Source organism: Hylobates moloch, unplaced genomic scaffold, assembly GCF_009828535.3.
Source record: "Hylobates moloch isolate HMO894 unplaced genomic scaffold, HMol_V3 SCAFFOLD_2, whole genome shotgun sequence".
NCBI classification, from domain to species: domain Eukaryota; kingdom Metazoa; phylum Chordata; class Mammalia; order Primates; family Hylobatidae; genus Hylobates; species Hylobates moloch.
In genome coordinates, this window is record NW_026652277.1 from 81,788,744 (window position 1) to 81,813,385 (window position 24,642).

The 24,642-nt window shown below is 34.8% G+C and overlaps 1 protein-coding gene and 1 pseudogene across 2 annotated transcripts in view; both read left to right on the top strand.

Annotated features, from left to right (window-relative positions):
• The window catches only part of IBTK (inhibitor of Bruton tyrosine kinase), a 78,371-nt gene that overhangs the window by 29,719 nt on the left and 24,010 nt on the right, over positions 1-24,642 (top strand). Inside the window, exons 10-23 of one of the 2 annotated variants that reach the window (XM_032152525.2) lie at positions 467-644; positions 2,356-2,530; positions 3,751-4,353; positions 5,762-5,848; positions 6,984-7,066; positions 7,152-7,189; positions 7,650-7,746; positions 13,852-13,953; positions 16,161-16,278; positions 17,323-17,383; positions 18,095-18,216; positions 18,539-18,651; positions 22,334-22,482; positions 24,146-24,309. In XM_032152525.2, coding sequence (XP_032008416.1) covers positions 467-644; positions 2,356-2,530; positions 3,751-4,353; positions 5,762-5,848; positions 6,984-7,066; positions 7,152-7,189; positions 7,650-7,746; positions 13,852-13,953; positions 16,161-16,278; positions 17,323-17,383; positions 18,095-18,216; positions 18,539-18,651; positions 22,334-22,482; positions 24,146-24,309 — 2,090 coding nt within the window. The remainder of the gene's footprint in view (positions 1-466; positions 645-2,355; positions 2,531-3,750; positions 4,354-5,761; positions 5,849-6,983; positions 7,067-7,151; positions 7,190-7,649; positions 7,747-13,851; positions 13,954-16,160; positions 16,279-17,322; positions 17,384-18,094; positions 18,217-18,538; positions 18,652-22,333; positions 22,483-24,145; positions 24,310-24,642) is intronic. The other variant, XM_032152536.2, reaches the window with a different exon arrangement.
• On the top strand, positions 8,125-8,223 carry LOC116477334 (U6 spliceosomal RNA; annotated as a pseudogene).

The window sequence follows — 24,642 nt, forward strand, 5'->3', positions numbered from 1 at the left end:
TTTTCTAAGATTTTGTTTTAGTTATATAATTGAGTTATGCATACATTTACTTTTTTCTTGAGAGTAAAGTTTGGATTTTCATAGGGGGATCATTCTTCTTGTAAAGAGATATAAAGAAGCCTGACTTGTAAGTTGTAGCTTTAAGATTTTCTTTTTCTTTAGCATTGTAGCAGATCTGTTTGCCCCAGACAGGTAATACTGGAAATTGCTACTTCTTAAGAGGAGTGCCTTTGAAATAATTTCTAATGCTTCAGGCTTGCTTAATATACTTTTCTGAAAGGTATTTCTTTAAAATCATCTTGATTTTTATTATAGTATCTATCTTTTTCTGTGGAAGAGTGAACATTGAAACGTACTAATGAGAGCTTTTATTTTAACAGCATTGTCTCTTGATATCTTGATTTAAGGTTTTGGTTGTTCAAATGCTACTTGCTTTATATTTCAATGTGATTTGGTTTTGTTTTAGGTGTTTTGCTGGAGATCAGTCAACAGTTCTCTGAAGCAGTGTCGATGGGCCTATCCACGTCAGGTCTTCATTTCTGATATTGCTTTAAATAGAAATGAAATTCTATTTGTTACGCAAGATGGAGAAGGATTTAGAGGGAGATGGTTTGAAGAAAAAAGAAAGAGTTCTGAAAAGAAAGGTCAGTTCATATATTGAACGATACGTAAAAATACCTTTCAATTATCCTTTAATTTGACAAGTATTAGGTTCAATTGACAAGTGTTATTAGGTTTTACCTTTATGTATTTATCTTTGTGATTAGCTTTTTAATGCCTGTTTCCTATTAGAGTATAAGGTTAGTGATGACAAGAGCCATGAATATTCTTCTATATCCTTAGCCTTTGGCATATTTCCTGGCACATTGTAGTCACTCATTAAATCACCTGTTGTATGAATAACTCAGTTATTGTGTGCCAGAACAAAATCAAGAATGTTTATAATTACTCAGAAAATTATAAACGTATTCTTCAAAATCATAAAGCCACAGATAAATGACTTTTGTAAAATTTAATGATTTAGTTGTATTTCTTTTCTTTCTTTATAGACTATTCAAGTCTGTAAACATTTAATATATATTTACTATGTGCCAGATATAGGGGAAAGTTTTAAAGATGCAAAAATATATAAAATGGGCCTCTATATTGAGGCACTCATAGGCTTGTAGGGGCAATAGACATGTATGTAAATATTTGCAGTTCACTGAGACTAATGTTAATATACACATAATAAGTTTCTTGAGAGCATAGAAATCGGAATGACTGAGTGTCAGAGGAAGATTAGTAAAGCCCCATAAGACTAAAATAGAGTTAATTTGTGAGAGTAACTAGAACATAGGTTCAACTTATGGAAGTCTTTAGAAGTGTGTCTTAGTCATATTTAGTGATCTGAAACTGAATTCATGATTTCATGCTCCAACTTCTGCTTCTCAGTGTTTTCTATTTCAGTAAATTATTATCTTTAACACTCAGATTCCCTTACACTAGAATTAATCAGTCATCAAGTTTTGTTCTCTTTCTCAAATGTTTCTTATATCTTTCCACTTTTTTCCAGATTCATTGCTACAACCTAGTCTATATCATCTTTTAATTCTTTTCCTGGATTTACAGTAATTCCTTAAATGGCCTCTTTATATCTATTCTTTGTTTACCTTAAACGTTCTTCACACTACAGCCAGAGTCATTTCATTCATGTAAATTTCATATCTTTGTGGAAGCACTATATCCTTTGCCTTCATAGCCTTGATTTTACTTGTAGTGATATAATCATTTGTGTAGTGTCTGTCTTCCCTGCTAGATTGTGTACTCGATGAGAGCAGGAACATGTCTGTCTTCTTCACTACTATATCACCAGACTGATGATATCATAGTAGCCCAGTTTGGTTACTCACATATTTTCTGAATACGTGCAAGAAAGGGGGAAGAGAAAGGGAGGAAGCAAATAAACAAGCAGATTATGAAGACACTAGATTTATGTATTTTTAATCCAAGTTGAAGAATTTTTTTTCCCTTTGGGCAGCAGGAAGTATAAGTTGAAGTGTTTTAAAAGCTAGTATGACACTAGATTTGCTTTTTAGAAAGGTAACTTTGGTTGCAGTATGTAGGATGTGTTTGTTGAAAGAGATGGAATCATGGATAATTCAGAATCCATCCATCAAAAATTTCCTGTATAATACAGCCAATATATTCAGTGCAAAATGTGTTGAAGAGAGGATGTAGTTCTTCAAAAACACTGAATATGTGTGAAAGAGATTTCCATATTTTTCTAACTCCTTTTCTATTCCATTTACTTCTCAATCATTTTAGTAGTTTCAGTGAAGCTTTGATTAATGGTAGTTTATTTTTTTTTAACAGAGATTTTATCAAACCTTCACAATTCCTCATCAGATGTGTCTTATGTCTCTGATATAAATAGTGTGTATGAAAGAATTCGACTTGAGAAACTTACCTTTGCACATAGAGCTGTTAGTGTCAGCACAGATCCAAGTGGATGCAACTTTGCAATCCTGCAGTCAGATCCTAAAACAAGGTATACTTGTGTATATTAAATTTCATTTTTTAGAAGGAACAATCACTGAATTTTCTTGTTTTCAGTAGCTGCTGGTGCAAATTTAATTGAAGAGCTGTTGTCAAGACCTATAGAGACCTTAGACATAATCATGTTTACAGGATAATCCAGAGGTAGAATTTGTTATACTTGGAGTGATGAATGTTTCCTTTGGTTTGTAAACTGACATTTATTGAAAATATTGAAAATATCTATACATGCATTCACAAAGTTTATTTGTCTTTCTTTTTTTTTTTTTTTTTTGAGACGGAGTCTTGCTCTATTGCCCAGGCTAAGTGGCAAAATCTCGGCTCACTCTAACCTCCACCTCCCAGATTGAAGCGATTCTCTTGCCTCAGCCTCCTAAGTAGCTGGGATTACAGGTGCCTGCCACTACACCCAGCTAACTTTTGTATTTTTAGTAGAGATGGGGTTTTGCCCTGTTGGCCAGGCTGGTCTTGACCACCTGACCTCAGGTGATCCGCCAGCCTCAGCCTCCCAAAGTGCTAGGATTACAGGCATGAGCCACTGCGCCCTGCCTTATTTGTCTTTCATACTTTATGATGTACCCTAGGTTCTCAGATTCTGAAAAATGTATTATAAATATTTCTTAGGCAGTTTGCAAAGATTTCTGACCCTTGAATATGATGAGAATTGGCAAAATAAGTGTTGTGGCACCATCTGTAAATCCCAATGCAAATCTCCTAAGTCACAGCAGAGAGGTATCAGATTAAGATAAACATCAAGGGTACCGTTGAAGTGGGAGGAAATTCTGCAAGTAGGTTCATCATTTATCCTGGTTTGCCCAGGCCTGCCCCAGTTTTAACTTTGAAAGTCTCATCTCGTCAATCCAAGGCAAACCACAGGAGGGTTGGTCTTCCTACTGAGAAGGGTGAAATGTTGGTTGGGAAGGTATAATTGCGTTCCCACAGTACTGTAAGAACCAGGAATACGGACAACTTAGTTCTTACCATTTTAATTGAGAAAAGAATAGAATATAAATATAAAAAGGAATAGAAAAAAATTAAAGGATGATACAGCATCTAGGACTTTGTGCAATATTCCTGTATTTTAGGAAATGCCAAATTTAAAATTTTCTAAATACTGTTTAAAAAATTGCATTTTAAAGGAAAATTGGCTAGGTATGAAAAAGGATTTCCTTCATTTTTTTGAAGCATAATTTGTTTTTGTCTTCTTTCTAGCCTTTATGAAATTCCAGCTGTGTCCTCCTCATCCTTTTTTGAAGAGTTTGGCAAACTGTTGAGCGAAACAGATGAAATGGACAGCATTCATGATGTGACATTTCAAGTTGGCAATAGACTCTTCCCTGCACATAAATATATTTTGGCAGTGCGTTCTGATTTTTTTCGGAAATTGTTTCTTTCAGATGGTAATACTTTAGAATTTACAGATATTTACCGGAAAGATGAAGATTCTGCAGGGTGCCATCTCTTTGTGGTAGAGAAGGTTCATCCTGACATGTTTGAATACCTTTTACAATTTATATACACAGAGACTTGTGACTTTTTAACTCATGGCTTCAAACCAAGAATACACTTAAACAAAAACCCAGAAGAATATCAGGGAACTCTGAATTCTCATTTGAATAAAGTGAATTTCCATGAAGATGATAATCAGAAGTCTGCATTTGAAGTTTACAAAAGTAATCAAGCTCAAACAGTTAGTGAGAGGCAGAAGAGCAAACCTAAATCTTGTAAAAAAGGAAAAAATATTAGGGAAGATGATCCTGTAAGAATGTTGCAAACTGTTGCAAAGAAATTTGGCTTCAGTAATTTGAGTAGTAGGTATGATTTCTCCTTTGTATCTGTTCCTGTACCTCATTCAGTCCTCCTTTAAAAAATTTCCCACCCTTACGGTGAAACCCCATCTCTACTAAAAATACAAAAAATTAGCCGGGCGTGGTGGCGGGCGCCTGTAGTCCCAGCTACTCAGGAGGCTGAGGCAGGAGAATGGCGTGAACCCGGGAGGCGGAGCTTGCAGTGAGCCAAGATTGCGCCACTGCACTCCAGCCTGGGCGACAGAGCGAGACTCCATCTCAAAAAAAAAAAAAAAAAAAAATTCCCCACCCTTTTTGCCTTGCTTTGCTTTTCTTTCCCCTCCCCAAGTCTCCTCCCACTTGTTCCATCCCCTTCTCTTTCTCCTTCCCCTCCTCTTCCTCTCTCTCACTTTCTCCCTACCCATCCTTTTTTTGGGGAGGTACATGGATGTGTCTTTCCTCCATTTGTGGGCAGAGCTATCTCTGGGACTTCTTGGATTACATTAATGGATGGGAAAGCTGTTGGTGGGTTTGAACTCTGGTTTGTGTATGTAACAGGGATCTGGAGTGGCAGGCAGTGTGGTATGCTGGAAAGGTCCTTCAAGTTAGAAAGACATACATGTCTCTTAGCTTTACTATTCCTGGCTGGGACAATTTTCTTTCTTTTACCTCAGTTTCTCAATATAAGAAATGGGAAAGATAATATTTACCTCATATTGTTGGTATGGTTTTGTCATATGTAAATTGCCTAACACCATAGTATCATATTATGAATCAGATTATTTGAAATTCTTTCTTTTTTTAAGGTATTTATGTTGCTTGTGGCAGTTAAACCTTGGTTGTAGGGTGGGAACAGAGAAGGGCTGTGTATCGTGTTTCCTGTTTAAAAATAATGAAGGGGCCGGGCGCGGTGGCTCACGCCTGTAATCCCAGCACTTTGGGAGGCCGAGGTGGGCAGATCACCTGAGGTCGGGAGTTTGAGACCAACCTGGCCAACATGGTGAAACCCTGTCTCTACAAAAAATTACAAAAATTAGCCGGGCATGGTGGTGAATGCCTGTAGTCCCAGTTACTGGGGAGGCTGAGGCAGGAGATTCACGTGAACCTGGGAGGTGGAGTTTGCAGTGAACTAAGATCATGCCACCACACTCTAGCCTGGGTGATAGAGCGAGACTTTGTCTCAAAAAAAAAAAAAAAAAAAGGAAAAACTTTGCGCTATGGCTTTGTCTTTTGTCAGTAACATTTAATCTATTTTGAATTCTAACTAAAATGGAAGAAAAAGCATGATATTTCTTTATCTCAGAGTAGGAGTTTGTTGAGATACTTTTCCAGGATACAGTATTATATTTAAATGTAAGCTAATTTGTTGGATTTTTTGTTGTATGTTTATTTTTGTAGGGGAATATCAATTGTTAATTTTTATCTATCCTTGATAGGTTAGATGGAGTCAGATTTGAAAATGAAAAAATTAATGTTATTGCCAAGAACACTGGTAATAAACTGAAGCTAAGTCAGAAAAAATGGTAAGTAAGAAAAGGAAGATTAACATTTCATCTCTAGATTTTGGCACTGAAGTGTGGAAATAGATCTCTGCTTACTCACATATGAAGCAAAACGTATAGGTAGATACCCTCTTACCTTTTCTAGTATTCTGCATTTCTGGAAATGTTGGGGAGCTGTTGAAGTAAATTGATAAGATATTAACTGCTGAAGACATCAAAGGAGTTTTTTCTTTCCGATGACTTTCTAATAGAGAGTGGAACTTTTAATTTTTATTTTTTCTTGCCTGAATTTTGTGCCTTGTTATAATTAGGAAATGTTATTAGCCCCCAAACCAATTAATTATACCTCTTCATCATTGTTACGATTATTTCCTTTAGTATAAAAAAATTTTAATAATAAATATACTATTCTAAATATGTTATTAAAAGGTTTTGTTTTTAGGGCCTGGTGTGGTGGCTTACGCGTGTAATCTCAGCACTTTGGGGGGCCGAGGCGGGTGGATCACCTGAGGTCGAGTTTGAGACCAGCCTGATTAACATGGTGAAATCCTGTCTCTACGAAGAAAGTACAAAAATTAGCTGGGCATAGTGGCAGGTGCCTGTGATCCCAGCTACTTGGGAGGCTGAGGCAGGAGAATCACTTGTACTCGGGAGGTGGAGGTTGCAGTGAGCCAAGATTGCACCATTGCACTCCAGCCTGGGTGGCAGAACGAGACCCTGTCTCAAAGAAAAAAAAGTTTTGTTTTTAGCTATTCATACTTCCTCTGTAAGTGAAAAGGTTCTGGAGAAGGATAAACAGTGGAGTTGTTTCAACTGTGCTTGGCCCGGATTAGCTACTACAAATAAGTGAATTACAGAGACTTAAATATGATATCACTTAGTATTAACAGTTTGTCTGAAATAAAAAAAAAAGGAAAATCAGAAAAGTACTTTTTGAATATTTGTATTTGGCTCTCTTTTCAAATATTGTCTTTACTCTAAGGCCCTTATCTTCCCTGTGGTGGAAGAAGGTAAGTATTTTATTGTATGTATTCCTGCAAGTTATTTATTCTCTGCCACCTGTAAGAGAAAATTGAAAGTTAAGCCAAATCCTATAATCTTTTTTGTTAAATATGTAAAGAAATTGCTCTTGCTTCAATTAAACATTTTCTTGCAGTTCATTTCTGTGTGACGTGACCATGAAATCAGTGGATGGAAAGGAATTTCCTTGTCATAAATGTGTTCTTTGTGCTAGACTTGGTAGGTGCACTTTTTAAAGCTGCTAATTTATTTGCTGTAGTATTGTTTCACTATTCTTATTGCATTGAACTTTTTTTTCTTTTAGAATATTTTCATAGTATGCTGAGTAGCTCATGGATTGAGGTAAGATTTAAGTAAAAAGCGCCTAGGTTGGTAACTATGTTTCTTTATATTTTGTGGAAAGTATGTAGTAAAGAAATTCAAAATCAGAACTCGGTATTTTAGCTCAGTTTTTCATTTATATTAAACTTTATTTATGCTTGAGGCTGCTGGAAAATAGCAACACTTAGAATTTAAAATTATTGCCAAAAAGCTACTTAAATAAAAATTTCCTCGTTATTATTTAGAAATGTATTAGGAACACCATTTTGTTTCTTGTTTTCTGAATTTTTTTGTTCCTTTTTCATGTTATGTTTTAAAATTAAATTTAATATTATTTTAGCCATGTGTTTTGTAAATTTTATGTTTTGCATTTGATGTGATTTCCTGTTCAGAGTGTTTTGTACCAATAACCCAAATTAGAATGTAATATTTTATTGTTTAGAATGAATTATTTTACTTTATTTTGTCTTATTTTATTTAGGCTTCCAGTTGTGCAGCTCTGGAAATGCCAATACATTCTGATATATTAAAAGTTATTTTGGACTACCTCTATACTGATGAAGCTGTGGTGATAAAAGGTATTAATAAGAGTTAGGACGTTGTAGATACTTCAGATATAATGGAATAATGGTAAAATCAACATGAATCTTAATTTCTAATAGAAAAAACCATCAATAAAGGCTTAATTTATTTTATTTTTAAAATATTTAATTTATTTTTTATTATTTATGGAGACCGGGGTCTTATTATGTTGCCCAGGCTGGTCTCAAACTCCTAGGCTCAAGGGATTATTCACCTCGGCCTTCCAAAGTGCTGGGATTATAGCATGAGCCAATGTGCCTGGCCAATAAAGGCTTAATTTAGAATCAGCAATAGGGATGATTGCTAATAGTAAAAGAGCAGAAAAAGAAGGTTTTCATTACCTATGTGAAAATGAACTCTTTGAGAATTAGTGCTTGCTTTGGCAGCAAGTATACTAAAACTGGAATGATACAGAGATTACATGGCCCCTGTACAAGGATGACACGCAAATTTGTGAAGCGTTTCATTAAAAAAAAAAAAGAATTGTAGGTAATGGTTGAAATTAGATTCAGCAGTTCAATTTCCAGCTACTTCTATGATGGAGATGAATGAATTGACAACAGGGATAGTTTTGACAAATACTTAAATAAGTTCTTTCTTACCTGTTTTTCCGCTTCGTGGTTACACATCTTGAAAGAAACAGATTAAAAATTGTACCAAAATTTATGAAGAGAGGTCATTTATATACTTTGTTAGGCAAAACAGTAACTTTTAGTTACAAGGTATGTTTAGTCATTAGAATGGTACTGGATGTTCTGTCATATTCTGTTAGGTTTTTAACCCCAGCTATATATTGGGGATAAAAAAAGTGAATAGACCTTTTTCTATATTCAAGAAACTCAATCTAGTGGAGAAGACAAATGTGTAAGAAAACAAATATAATCCAACAGAATAATTCTCTAAAAAGCAGATGCATTTTTAAGAAGCTAGCCTCTGAGTCTGCCTAGGAAATCTGGGTAGTCTTGTAAGGAGATAGAGTTTAACTGAGGACAAGATTTCTGAAGATCTGTATACTTGAGAGTAAGATAACTGAGACATGGTATGTTTTTCTCTACTTTCATTCTTTTTAAAAATCGAGAAATTATTTGCATGATAAAACTTATACTTTTAAAGTATACAATAAGTAGTTTTTAGTATGTTTATGAATTTGTACAACTATCATCACTGTATAATTCTAGAAAATTTTCATCACCCCAGAAAGATACCTTGTACCCATTAGCAGACACTTCCCACTCTCTCTCATCCCCAGTCCCTGGAAAACCCCTATTATGTTTTCCGTCTCTATGGATTTGCCTCTTCTGGACATTTCATATAAATACAATCAAACAACATGTGACCTTTTGTATTTAACTTATTTTACTTAAGTACGATGTTTTAAAAATTTATCCGTGTTGTATCAGGTACCAACACTTCATTCTTTTTTATTGTCAAATAATATTTATTATGTGGATATAACACATTTATTCATCAGTTGATGGATATTGGGGTTGTTTTTACCTCTTGTCTATTAGGAATCATGTTGCTGTGAACATTCATGCCTAAGTTTTTGCGTGGGCCTATGTTTTCATTTCTCTTGGGCGTATACCTAGAACTGGAAATGCTGGGTCATCTGTTTAATTTTTTAGGAACTGCCAAACTGCACAGTGGCTAGCTGTACCATTTAACTTTACCACTAACAGTGTGAGGGTTCCAATTTCTCCACATCCTTGCAAGCACTTATTAATATCAACCTTTTTTATTATAGCCATCCTATTGGGTGTGAAGTTATGCAACATTGTGGTTTTGATTTGTATTTCACTAATGACTAATGATGTTGAACATCTTTTCATATGCTTTTTGGTCATTTGTATATCTTCTTTGAATACATACTCAAATCCTTTGGACACTTTTTTTCTCAATTGTTTGTTTTTTTATGATGTTGCAAGAGTTCTTTATGTATTCTGGATATTAGTCCCTTATGGGATATACGATTTGCAAATATTTTCTCTCCTTCCCTGAGTTTTCATTTCCTTGATGAAGTGTCCTTTAAAACACAAAAAACTTTTATTTTTATTTTATTTTTGAGACAGGGTCTTGCTCCGTTGGCCAAGCTGGAGTGCAGTGGCATGGTCATGGCTCACTGCAGCCTCGGCCTCCTGAGCTCAAGTGATCCTTCCCACCTCAGCCTCCCAAGTAACTGGGACTACAGCTGTGCACCACCATGCCTGGTTAATTTGTAAAAATTTTTTTAGAGACAGAGCCTCCCTGTATTGCCCAGGCTGGTCTGGAACTCCTGGGCTCAAGTAATCTTCCTGCCTCAGCCTCCCAAAGTGCTGGGATTACAGGCATTTGATGATGTCCAAATTGTCTATGTTGACTTGTTACTTGTGTTTTTGGTGTCATATCTGGGAATTTATTGTCAAATCCAAGGTCATGATGATTACCCTATATGTTTTCTTCTAAGAGTTTTATAGTTCTGTCTCTCACATGTAGGTCTTTCATCCATTTTGAGTTAATTCCCCCCCAGTCTTATTAAGGTGTAATTAACAAGTAAAAATTATATGTAGTCATAGTGTGTAACATGATGCTTTGAGATATATATATATATAATATCTATATTTATATATATATAGAGAGAGAGATAATTACCACAATCAAGCTAATTAACATATCCATCACCTCACATAATTACCTTTTTTTTTTTGTGGTGAGAGTACTTGAGAGCTAGTCTTTCAGCAAGTCTCAAGTATGCAGTACATTATTATCAGTGTAGTCGCCATGCTGTATATAAGGTCTCTAGATCTTATTCATTCATCTTATAACTGTAATTTTGTACTCTTTGACCAATATCTCCCCATTACCGTAATCCCCTGACCTCTAGTAACCACCATTCTCATTAAGTTATTTTTTGTATTTGTTGTGAGGTATGGGTCCAAGTTTATTCTTTTACATCTGCATGTCCTATTTTTCGAGTACCATTTGTTGAAAAGATATTTGTTTTCCCATTGAATTGTTTTAGCACCTTTGTCAAAAATCAACTGACAATAAATTTTAAGTTTTATTTCTGTACTCTTCAGTTCTATTTCACTAAACTCTCTTTATGCCAGTACAGCACTGTCTTCATTACCATTGCTCTGTTGTAATTTGTGAAATTGGGAAATGTGAGTTTTCCTGCTATGTTCTGCTATTTCAAGATTGTATTGGCTATTTTGGGTTTCTTGCATTTTCTTGTGAATTTTAGGATTAGTTTGCCAATTTCTGCAATAAAAGCAGCTGGGATTTTAATACGAATCACATTTAATTTGTAGATCAGCTTGGGGATTATTGTCATTTTAATATTTAAGTCTTATAATCCATTAACACCGGTTGTCTTTCCATTTATTTAAGTCTATATATTTAAGTCTTTAATTTCTTTCAGTGATTTTTGTAGTTTTCAGTGTACAAGCCTTGCTCTTTCTTAGTTAAAAATTATTAAGAATTTTTAGTGCTATTTTAAATGGAAATTTTTTTAATTTTATTTTTGGATTGCCCTTTGCTGGTGTTTAGAATTACAATTGATTTCTGTATATTGATCTTATGTCCTGCAACCTTGCTGAACTTGTTCACTAATTCTAGTAGTTTTTTTTAGTGGATTCCTTAGGATTTTCTATATGCAAGATCATGTCATCTGCAAATAGAGATGGTTTTACTTATGCCTTTCCAATTTGGGTGTGCTTTATTTATTTTTCTTGCTTAATTGCCCTGATTAGATGAATCTCTAGTACTCTGTTGAATAGAAGTGGCAACAGTGGTCATCCTTGTCTTGTTTCTGATGTTAGGAAAAAGCATTCAGCCTTTTTACCATTAATTAGGATGTTACTTGTGGGTTTTTTGTAATTGCCATTTATCAGGTTGAGGAAGATTATTTCTATTCCTGGTTTATTGAGTGTTTTTATCATGAAAGGGTGTGGGATTTTTGTCAAATGTTTTTCTGTTTCTTAAGATGGCCATGTGTTTATTATACTTTATTTTTGTGTATTATATTGATTGATTTTTTTATATGTTGAATCATCCTTCCATTTTGGATTTATTCTGCTAGCTCATGTTGTATAATTCCTTTTTATATGTTACTGAATTTAGTTTCTTATCGTTTTTTGAGGATTTTCGCATCTTTAATTGTAAGGGATATTGGTTTAGTTTTCCTGTGATGTCCCTGTCTGTTTTTAGAATCAGCATAATATTGGCCTCCTTGTGTGAGTTGGGAAGTGTTCTTCATCTTCTACTTTTTGAAGAGTGTGGAGAATTGTATTAATTTATCTTGTATTAATTCATCAGTTGTATTATTCATCTTTAAATATTCAGTCAGATTAACCAATTAAGCCATCTGGTCCTGGACTCTTCTTTGTAGGAAGTTTCTTGATCACTAATTCAGTATCTTTACTTATTGCTAATTGTTTGCCCCCAGATAAAAGGCTGTTGTCACTGGGCAAGCCTTGAGTCAGGTCAAATAAAGATAAGCATTCTAGTGGGATTTTCAGGGAACTAGCAGACAGGTCAAATAAGGATACTATTGCTCTACAACTGTTCTGTCTCCTTCTGTGGCTACTAGGCCGTCAATGTGATTCCCTATGATTATGGAGCTGTTGGTTTTCAGTACTGCCGCGGAGGAGGGGAGAGGAAGATCTGAACAGGAAAGGCTGCGGTGTCCTGAATCCCACTGTTCTTAACAAGATTCAACTGCTTTTCTTAAGTAAACACTTCCTAGATTATTATAAGCTTTTGGCTGATTTCCAGAATTCTGGAAAAGTTGATTATGACAATTTTCCACAGGTGTCTGTTTTTTTTTTTTTAGAGGAGAAGATTAGACGCTCTTAGTCTGTCATTCCTAGTGACTTCATCTTTGTCTCGTATTTTAAAGCTGTTTTCTATGTCAGATTTTTTTCTTCTTAATCCTTTTTTCCCTTTCTTCTCTTCCTCTGTTGTTGTTATTTTTTTCTTTCAATTTATGTTGTTATTTTGGCAGTGACTTAGGGGCAAAAAGCCATTAGTAGTACTTAGGACCAAGAAAGTTGTTTTATTTTTTATTTTTTTGAGATGGAGTCTCACTCTGTTGCCCAGGCTGGAGTGCAGTGGTGTGATCTCGTCTCATTGCAACCTCTGCCTCCCATGTTCAAGCAATTCTCGTGCCCCAGCCTCCCCAGTAACTGGGACTACAGGCATGTGCCACCATGCCCTGCTAATGTTTGTATTTTTAGTAGAGATATGTTCACCATGTTGGCCAGGCTGGTCTCAAACTCCTGGTCTTTTTTTTTTTTGAGACGGAGTCTTGCTCGGTCGCCCAGGCTGGAGTGCAGTGGCGCAATCTCGGCTCACTGCAAGCTCCGCCTCCCGGGTTCACGCCATTCTCCTGCCTCAGCCTCTCCGAGTAGCTGGGACTACAGGCGCCCGCCACCACGCCCGGCTAATTTTTTGTATTTTTAGTAGAGACGGGGTTTCACCCTGGTCTCGATCTCCTGACCTCGTGATCCGCCCGCCTCGGCCTCCCAAAGTGCTGGGATTACAAGCGTGAGCCACCGCACCCGGCCACTCCTGGTCTTAAGTGGTCCGTCTGCCTCCACCTCTCATAGTGCTGGGATTACAGGCGTGAGCCACCACATCTGGCCCAAGAAAGTTGTTTTAAATTAAGGAAGTCCAATAGTTACAAAAAAGCATTCTTAGATGACAAATTTTGTTTTAAATAAGAAAGCATAAGAGCATTATTTCCCCACCCTTTATATATTAAGTGTGATGCTGAGATTTGACTTTTCCCTCTTTGTATTAGTTTGAGAAGTGTTTTTCTAACAACATGGGAGATTATAAACAAGTCAGGTATTCTAGTTGCCTTCTAGACTGAAATGATCAATTTAAGTTGGCCATTTTATGGTCCTAGTGTGAGATCAAGACATTTTGGTGTAATTTTGTCAGCTTTCTACCTAAAAAATAGGAATATATTTTGATGTATTTACTTTTTATTATGGTTGCCCTTTCAACATTTAGAAAATAATCTTAAATCTCTTTTCTAGTGTACTAATTACTTCAAATTTTTTTTTCTAGGTATAATGTATACAAAGAAAGAGTGATGCTTGTTTTCTTTCTTTTTTTAGAATCTCAAAATGTAGATTTTATTTGTAGTGTTCTTGTGGTGGCTGATCAACTTCTCATAACCCGGTTGAAAGAGATTTGTGAAGTAGCATTAACTGAAAAACGTGAGTAATTTTGAATTTGAGTATTAGTATGTTTTCAGGTTCATCAAGGATTACTGTACTTTATTGACTTTATTATTCCATTTATGGTAAAATAGACCATTTTTTTGGTACCATGAAAACCTGCCAAAATATGTAAATTATTACATGCCATCATTTGTAAGTGAATTCTTGTTTTAAAAATATGTGAAAATATATACAACTTAGAATTGAAATGTAATATTTTTACTGAAATGTCATAAAACCTTGAAGAATAAAGATGGTGTCAAATTTATTTGCCAATTTCAAGGGTGAGAGTTTGAAAGTGAAATTTTTGTACTCTTGCCCTGATCTTGGCTTTAGGTGTTTTTAGCTACCCATTTTCTGCTATTTGCAGTGATTTTAAAAATTTAACTTTCCCATTATGTATCTGAATAAAACACATCTCTTTTTTTCTCGAACTCTTCTTTCTTGCTGTCTTCATTATCTTAGTTAATTTCATGGCTGTCCTCCTGAACACTCTACTTTGAAATCCAAAATGAGTTTTTCTTTGTTATTTTGGCCCTGACACTCAAATTCATTCAGCTGTCAAAACTTACTCCTTTTAACTATGTTGGTCACATTTCATCTACCTTTGGGTTCTCACTGTCACTATGCAGTTGAGGTCACTGTTATCTGTTCCTTCTGTGTAGTGTCACAGTAGTGTTTTAAATGCTCTTTCTCCTGTCTACTTCTGTTTCTTTAAGCTTTCTGTAGGAAGTAGTTATGTCTTCCCCCTGTTTACGTATTTATAGTTGCTTACTCTAGAATAAAGGTTAACTTTCCTTAGCTTCCACCTGACAGCCTTTTTGACTTTCTAATCTTATATCTGTTCTGCTTCATTACTACTTCAGGAAGTGTGAAGGGAATTCCTGTCCATTTTTTCTAGTTCATACTTGCTAGGAGTTTGTCTTGGCTTTGGCATTTTAATTCTCACTTTTCTTGAGCACTGTAGACTGTGTACTCCTTGGTTATTAAATAGAGAACAACAGCTCTGATCTCCTTTTAAGCAAGGAAAGAAAAATATTCTAAAATAAAGGACACAGCATACAACAGGTATAAGACATACATATAAGTGATATTTTACACTTGTACATTTGCCTTTGCTGGTCTTCTTCCTCAGTGTTGTTTCATGGCTCTGGCTGCACAGTTGCCTTTATTAATTCCTTGATGTTCCTAGAACCTAGGAAAAGGAGGCTACCACTTCATTTGGTCGCTGATTATTAGGAATATGTGGATACTTGTTCCCATATGAACAACTCTAACGAAGTTTTTATATGATCCAATTTCATCATTTCTTCCATTTCTCTGTTCATCATTAGTTGAAAATGTAGGTTAGTCAGGAGTGAGACAGAGACCATTATTGACTGCAGTTGCAACTTTTGATAGAATTACAGGTGAGAAAGAAAAAGAAATGCAAGAAGCCAGACGTAGAAAACAACTGTGTTTCCCTATTGGCTGGTACTGATAATTAAGAAAAATAGTGGAGGGAACAGGAAGCTGAAAGTTACCTGTTATGTAGGTAGAATATTCTGGGAGAGTCTCTAGGAAAATGGGTACTTTATATATAATGTTACTACGATTGTAACTAAATACAGAATCATTTGCACAGTATATCAGATTTTTCACTGATGTGAAGAATATTATGGTAAGATTGTGATGGACATATTTTCAAAATATGTATATATTTATATACTTACATGTATATATATATACACCCACATGAATTCTGATAGATAACTCAATATATTTTATAGAATTATTTCATCAGTTTTTCTTAGTTTTATATCTTTTTTAGTTTTATGGAAGATGGAATAACTGCTATGTAAATGAAAAGGAAAGTTGTTCATTAATGAAAGCTTTTTAAAAATATTCAGAAAATGTTAGGTGGAAGATTGTCAGTTCTTATGTGTTTGCTTTTGGGTGGCACTGTGCCCCTTCTGTATTTAGTTTTGCTTAGAATATGCTTGTGTGTGAGCTTATTTTTCCTCATAGCCAATCTTTTGAAATTACTTTGGCGTATTGGGATGGAAGAGTTACGTATTTGCCCCAGTATTAACTTATTTTTGGCAAGAAATTTTTTTTCTTTATTCCAAATGTTCAAATCTTACAGCTTTAGATATAAATGTATTTTATTTTGCTGTGGTAATGTGCCTTTTATCTAATTTTACAAATCTTTTCTTTCTTTGTAGTTACCTTGAAGAATGCTGCTATGCTACTGGAATTTGCAGCAATGTATAGTGCAAAACAGTTGAAACTGTCTTGTTTACAGTTTATAGGATTGAATATGGCAGCTTTACTTGAAGCAAGGTAGGTGAGGTGCATATGTTGTATGATTGTTGCAAAAGGAGATATTTATATATAATAGCAGATATTATTAGTGATTTAAATATGAATAATGATGTTTACCTGGATGGAAAGAATTTGATAAATGCTGATGATTTAGAAGTTATGTACATTTTAGAATTAGAGAGCTTTTGAAAACTTTTGAATGTTTTTAACAGTGATCTTTTTAAAATGAAATAAATGTATACTTTTTAAAAAATATAAGGTCAAAATATTTTACTTCCTGTAAGTCATTGGTGAGAATATGAGAACACAGAAATTTGAGATTAGAGTTCCTGGTGTCAGTTTTTATTTTAAAGCTTCATTGTTTAGCTTATTTTTATATTTTACTTCAGTAGTAATGACTATTAACTATGTGCTAGACGGTGTTCTAAAAGCATTACATAGATTCATTTAGTTAATTTTTATGAAACTCTTATGAAGTAGAGAAGATTCTTTGTACATTTATTTATAATAGTTGCTTGAGGCCGGGTGTGGTGGCTTATGCTTGTAATCCCAGCACTTTGGGAGGCTGAGGCAGGTGGATCACCTGAGGTCAGGAGCTCAAGACCGGCCTGGCCAAGATGGTGAAACCCTATCTCTAATAAAAATACAAAAATTAGCCGGGCGTGATGGTGCCTGCCTGGTAGTCTCAGCCACTTGGGAGGGTGTGAGGCAGGAGAATCACTTGAACCCAGGAGGCAGCAGTTGCAGTGAGCTGAGATTGCACCACTGCACTCCAGCCTGGGTAACAGAGTGAGACTCTGTCTCAAAAAAAGAAAAAAAAAAAGAGTTGCTTGAGTTTTATTGAAGATATTTGTGTAATATGTTTGCTTTGCTGTTTATTTGAAATATGTAATATACAACCACATCTATTTCCAAAACGAATTTGTAGCAGCTGCTATATATAATGCTTAAAAAATAACTTTGTTACTTACCTGGCAATATGAAATATCTACATATGTGAACATCTTGACAGTTACCAAGTCACTTGAATCTTAAGATAGAATTTTGTATCCTGTATTTTAGGTCTCTTGATGTTTTAAGTGATGGTGTTTTGAAGGATCTTTCTGAGTTTTACCGGAAAATGGTAAGGTTTATGTTTTAAGATTTTTGTGGCTATAATATTACCAGCTTAAGCAGTATATTAGATCAGACTTATCAATGGAATAGTTTCCTAATGACTTCTAGTACATTAGGATCTTTTAAAACTGATGATATAGGATTCCTTTACAGACCTCACAGATACATATGATAATCAAAATTCAAGATACTTAGTAATAAAGTTAATATTTATTAATTTCTTTATAAATGAAAGTTACTGAAAGCTTCAGAGTGAGTCTTTTGTTATTTACCAAAGGTCAGGACAGTGCAAAAACATGAATTCATATGATCCCTAAGAAATGAATAAATCTATGTTTAATAATAAAGTGGAGCTTTTTCTCAAGTTTCTTTTTTTGGCAGGTTTATGGAATTGAATCGAAATTCAACCCCCTCTTGTAAATTTAGGAAGTTATTGAGCATTCAAGGCTGTTCTAGTTAATGTCACCACATATTAAAAATGGAATATCTTACATAATTTAAAAAACATCTTTAGGCTGGGTGTGGTGGCTTATGCCTGTAATCCCAGCATTTTGGGAGGCCAAGATGGGAGGTTTGCTTGGGGCCAGGTGTTCCAAACCAACCTGGCCAACATGGCAAAAGCCCCGTGTGCACAAAAAAAAAAAAAAAAAAAAAGAAAGAAAGAAAAAAAAAACTTCATAGATTTTGTATTTGAAAAGTGGTATCTTCAATTCTGCAGATTCCAGCAATGGATAGAAGAGTCATTACACCATATCAGGATGGACCAGATATTAGCTATTTGGAAGTAGAAGATGGAGATATCTTCTTGAAAGAAGAAATAAATATGGAACAAAATCATTCGTAAGCTCTGTTTTCTTTTCCTCCTTTTCTTCCTTCTTTTCTCCACTGTGTCCCTTCACTCTCATCTTGGACATATGACACTTTTGTATTGGTATTGGAAGATGAAATTGAGAAATTCTGACATAAGAAATAGGTATTTATGTTCATTCTTAACCTTGGTATAATACAAAGTAAATACATAATTAATATCTGTAGGTCTAACAAATTGAAAGTATAAATATTTAAAAAAGTAGCCTTCAGGTTAAACATGTTGGGTCAAATAAGTGCATTTATCTTAGTTACCTCCCTAAACTCTGCTGAAATTATGTTTGCTTTTTCCTAGGGAAACTATGTTCAAGAAGGCAAAAACAAAAGCTAGAAAGAAGCCACGTAAACGTTCAGATAGTTCTGGAGGTTATAACCTTTCAGATATTATTCAGAGTCCATCGTCTACAGGTTCGTGGAAAGTGAGCATGTATTTCCAGTTCTAATCTTCTATGTCTCTATTCACATACGTCATCTGCTGGGGCTACTGAAATAAACAGTCCTTATGGAGGTACCAAAAGTGATAGTTTTATAAATACTCCAATTGAAGTTTGCTCTGGGAGCACAAAAGAGGTACTCAAACTAATCTGAGATCAGGGAAGTCCTCTTAGAGGAAAGCAATGCTGAGCTAAGTCTTGACAAATGAAGTTATCTAAGAAAAGGAGGCAGATAGATATATTAAGCAAAGGGGGCAATGTGTTCCCAAGCTTAGTAGCAAGAGAAAGAGTTGCACATTTCTTGTGCATATAGTTCAGTATAGGAGATAGGTTGGATAGGGTCAGATTTTGGAGGCTCTTATATGCCAAACTAAGGAATTTGTGTTTTATTCTAAAGGCTATGGGTGGCTGTTGATGATTTAAAACAGGATGTGACTGGATGAGACTTGTTTTTAGAAAGACCACTCTTTCCAGTGGCATAGGGGTTTAGAGGTTGGCAAAACATGACAGAGGTAACTATTATCATGTTGATTCAATTTAAATATGTCAGTACTCCAAGTAAGATGCCATTCATATGCATGAGGGGGTTGTAATCTGGTAGTAGAATATAAAATGTATTTAGGCATTATGTGAGCCTGTTTGAAAGTAAAGATCAGGTTATGTAGTTTTTCTAAAATATTTTTCCCCAGTTTTTTATTTTGAGAATATTTAACTTCCTGAAAAGATGAAAGAAAAATACCATGAACACCTGTGTACATTTTATTCAGATTTATTGTTAACTTCTCGTCACATTTGCATTTTCTTGCAGACTCTTTGTTGCTTACTGTCTCCTCTTTCCTCCATGTGTTACACACACAAACACACACACACACAATACAGAGACTTAAAAAAATTGTTCCACCTGGAATAAGTTGTAGACATGATACTTTTCCCCTAAATACTTGAATATGAATCTTTTAAGATGGGAATACTCTTCTACACAACCACAATACCATTATCATACCTGAGATAATTGACATTAATTAGTGTTAACTAGTATTATACTTCATATCCACATTTTCCTAATACTTGACAAATGTTTTTATAGTCTTTTTTCTTTAACATTAACAAAAAAACTAGTATTCTATCAAGGTTCATATTATCTTTGCTTATTAGTTCTCTTTAGTCTCTTCTAACTAGTATAGTACTGCTGTACTTTTTTGTTTTTGTTTTCTGTTTTCCAAAATGTCAGTCCAATTGTGTTATAGACTGTCTCACATTCTAGATTCATCTGATCTAGATTAAACTATATACGTTTTAGTAGTTTAGATAAAACATGAAGTGTGACTATAAAATAATGAGACTACAGTATGGCTTTCAGAAATGGTAGGTTACTCTTGTCTATAGCACTAAGACATAACCTAGTACAGTTTCTACTAACAGTACTTCAGAGTCAATCAGCTGTATACAAACAACTTTGAAAAATAGAAGAGTACATTGTTTTGTGTCCCTTTCGAAAAAAAAGCTTGTTAGGCAGGGCAAATAAGAAGGATTTTTTTTTTTTATGTTTACTGAGATGCTTCAAATTAGGTGCTTGATATGTTCACTAAAGCTCAAAGGAATAATGTCAAGAATAGTTTTAGATAACATAAAGATAAAAAAAAGGATAGATAATATGCCTAAAATTTATTTATGAAGCAATGAAAATAGGAATCAGGAGACCTAGTAAATGGGAAAGCTATTATCTTAGGACTTTTCTCAATGTAAAATTCTGTGATTTTGTGTTCTCTGTGTTGTATGAATTACCGTTAGTGTTTAGAAGGAGGCAGGGGTAGATTGATGGAAGGATGAATAATGGATAGACAGTCTTGAAAGTAATGACTTTCCAGTCACCTAAATGACTTATGGAAAAGCTGATATTTGGTTTGTTTTAAATAATGTTATTGTTACCATATGTGTTAGAATCTTAGAATTTCTGAGCTAGAAGAGACATTAGTAATGAAATAATTTATGTCCCTTACTTTAAACCTAAGGAAACAAGCTCAAAAAACATAAGTGATTTGAAGTAGTGACTAAAGATATAAAATTTGTTCTCTTGATTCCAGGTCCACAGTTTCCTGGTGTACTGTTCTTTCTGTGGCCAAGATATCTGTAGTAAAAGATAACTAAAAGCTCAGATTTAATTGGAGGCCAAAAAGACCTGTTAAGGAAGAAAATTTGAGTATGAGGCCAATTTCATCAAAGACAGTTGCGTAAAAGCTTAACATCTGTGTCGATCTTAAAGTTAGACAAACGACATTTGGCAAAACTGTTTTTGACCAGAAGTAATTGTTGTCCACATTAATTGTCTTCTTTTTTTCTGGATTTATTTCTAACTGACTTTTGAGAGTGTTCTAATATTAGATGTATTCTCTTCAATGAAAATTTGCCAGCCTTAAAAATACTCAAAAAGAGGCAAGATGCGGTGGCTCCCGCCTGTAATCCCAGCACTTTGGGAGGCCAAGGTGGGCGGACCACAAGGTCAAGAGTTCCAGACCAGTCTGGCCAATATGGTGAAACCCCGTCTCTAGTAAAAATACAAAAAAAATTAGCCGGGCGTGGTGGTGCATGCCTGTAATCCTAGCTACTTGGGAGGCTGAGGCAGGAGAATCACTTGAACCTGGAGGCGGAGGTTGCAGTGAGCTGAGATCACGCCACCGCACTCCAGCCTGGGCAATAGAGTGAGACTCCGTCTCAAAAATAAAAAAAAGAATTCAAAAAGATTGTGTGGCAAAAAAAATGTTTAAATGTTCTTTCCAAATTGTAGTGATAACAATAAAAGAAACATTTAGCTTGTTAAGGTGATTTACTTTAAAGAGAACAATGTATAAGAGATGGTAGGTTTTATTTTTAAATCAATTATACAGCTTTTAGTTACAAGTTAGATAACATCTTTATTTTATAGCTTATTTTGGTACTTCATTTAGATTCTAATAAATTTGAAATGTGTGGAAATGAACATGTGAATCTAAGCAAAAGTTTGAGCCTGGATACCAGGTGTAGCATGAGGCCAGGCATTTAGCTTGCCTAAGAGAAGAAATGATATCTACATTTCACAACAACCCTCTTGCTTCAAGCGAGCTCTCAATAGCCAGAGATTTCAGGGAAAAACACACTTCAGACAGGCCACAGTCGTCTTCTGCGGGAGCCTCTGCTATGGGGTCGGTCAGCTGGCTAAGTGAGAGGCAAAAAGGCCACAGGTTTCCTCCCACATAGAATGAAGCTACCCCCTTGCTTGGGTGCAGAGACCACTGTACCAAGAGACAGATGAGAAAGGGAAAAGAGGTCTGGATTTTAATTATTTTCCCTTTCTCCTTTGTCTCTTATGCGGACAAAAATATCTTCAATTACTTTTTAGAGCAGGTCCCAAAGAACTATCTTCCTCAGGTTCATTACACAATTGGTGTGTGATTGTAATGAATAAAATTATTGTTTTAGAATCTCTTCCATTTCAGTTTTTCACTTAAACTGATTTCTTTCTCCAGTTAACTTGAATTATTAAGATTTTTATACCATAAATACAATTTGAATGTTATTAAATCTGGATAAATGAAAGCTTTTAGCCCTCTGGTTCATGGAATGTAATGCATATATGTTTAATGCATATGTGTTTAACTTTTTTTAATTTCATGTTTTAGGATTATTAAAGTCTGGTAAGACCAATTCTGTGGAATCTCTTCCAGAGCTATTGACATCAGACTCTGAAGGAAGCTATGCTGGAGTGGGTAGTCCTAGAGATTTACAGTCCCCTGATTTCACAACAGGATTTCATTCAGATAAGATTGAGGTTTGTTTTTTGAAGTACTACCTCCTTACCTTCAGATTTTAGATTTATAGATAGTTTATCTTTAATATTTCCTTATTTTTGCCCTAATTTTAAAAAAGTTTCCAGGTTGGTGTATAAGAATCACAAATATAGTGTTAGTTTTCTTAAATTTGCACAACGTTTCTAGTTTTAGAGATTTTAATGGCAGTTTTGAGCCCTTTATGGTGTTATTTCTAATCTTTGTGCAACTAAAATATAATGTTGATGTAAAATATTATAACACTATACACATATTGAAAAAATATATTTATAGCTAAATTATTGAAATTTATCTTGTGAAATGTCAGTTAACATCAGTTAAAAATTGTCAAGGCAAATGATTTCGAAAATAAGCCTACTTTCAAAGTTTGCAGTCTCTTTCCTCCAGGGTATTAACTGGAGCAAAACAATTTGGAAATGATTGAGTTCTTCTCCTAATCTAGCACATTAAGCTGCAGGATTCCTAGCCTGATCAACTCTGGGGAGGGCATTTCTTAGACACTCCTTAACATTTGATTCCATAGTTGTTAACCTATTAGAGAAAAATGTGTAACCAAATAGAGATAGAGTCACTTTTCCGTAACCCCTACACATCCACAAAAACTTATCGGAACTTCTAGGAATTTATGAGACAACAGAAGTTTACCCTTTCTTCTTAGAGTCTTTTAGGCCTCAAGGATTGATTTGATATTTTTTTTTTTTTTGAGACAGGGTCTCTCACTCTGGTTGTCCAGGCTGGAGTGCAGTGGTATAGTATCAGCTCACTGCAGCTTTGATTTCCCGGGCTTACGTGATTCTCCCACCTGAGCCACCAGAGTAGCTGGGATTATAGGCATGCACCATCACATCCAGCTAATTTTTTTGTATTTTTAGTAGAGATGGGGTTTTGCCATGTTGCTCAGGCTGGTCTCGAACTCCTGGACTCAAGCCATCCACCCACTTCAGCCTCCTAGAGTCCTGGCATTACAGATGTGAGCAACCGCGCCCTGCCAGGATTGATTTTTTTTTTAAATATAGGATAGAAGTTTGGGGGCAATTTATATTCACACTAAGGTTGGTCTGTAAGACAGTTGAGGTTTAAAGGAAGGCTCAGGGTATATTGTGAGTGATTTACAATAACAGAAGAATCTATCCTGGAAGTAGACCTACCATTTTAATAACTTCCTTGACGTATTACAATAGCAATAGTTTTAGGGTTCCTTTCAAGGTGTCAGTATTATTTGACTTTAATTTTATTCACAGTACTTTACATCACAGTGAATTATATGACATTTATACAAAACTTTCATTTTGTTTCATACTCAAGCCATGGATATTAATTTTAAAATTACTGCTTCATGTCTTATTTGTACAACTTTTATATATTACATGTTAACTATTTGTGTAGAGATTTAATATGCAAACTAGTTTCCCTAAAAATTATTCTCAAAGCTCATAATAATTCAGTTATAGTCAATAATGTGATTTGAGAGTTGGCTAAGGCACAAAACTGTAGAAGAACATGATTTGAAAATACTAGATGGCTTATTGTCATAAGATTTTATTCTTCATTATAATGTAACTAATATTTATTAAGTACCAGCTATGTGTTAGTTACTGTTCTAGGTGCCTGTTAACTTTTTTTATTTTTTTTTCCTCTCCCCAGGCGAAAGTCAAACCGTATGTTAATGGTACATCTCCTGTGTATTCTAGGGAAGATTTAAAACCATGGGAAAAGTCACCAATACTTAAAATATCTGCTCCACAGCCCATTCCCGGTAACAGAATTGATACTACCAGCTCTGCCAGTTGGGTTGCTGGTTCTTTCAGGTAGGATTTTTATTTTATTCTGTAACTGTTAGTTTGAGAAATGTCATTCATTTTTAATGCAATTTAATTTTTTAATGATGAACATTTAAGAAATACTAATATAAATTTCTAATGCACAGAAAATTGCCTAAATGCCTACAAATTGCTAACCAGCTATAATAGGCTTCCCCCGCCCCCGACCAATCCCAGGCAAAATTTAGTTGCCTTTGTATTATCATCAGTGAATAGTAGCAAATACTATGTTTTACATATATAGAGAGAAACTTAGTATCAGCAGTTATTTCTTAGATAATATGTATTGGTTAAAAATGCTACACAGGAAGACCATTTTGT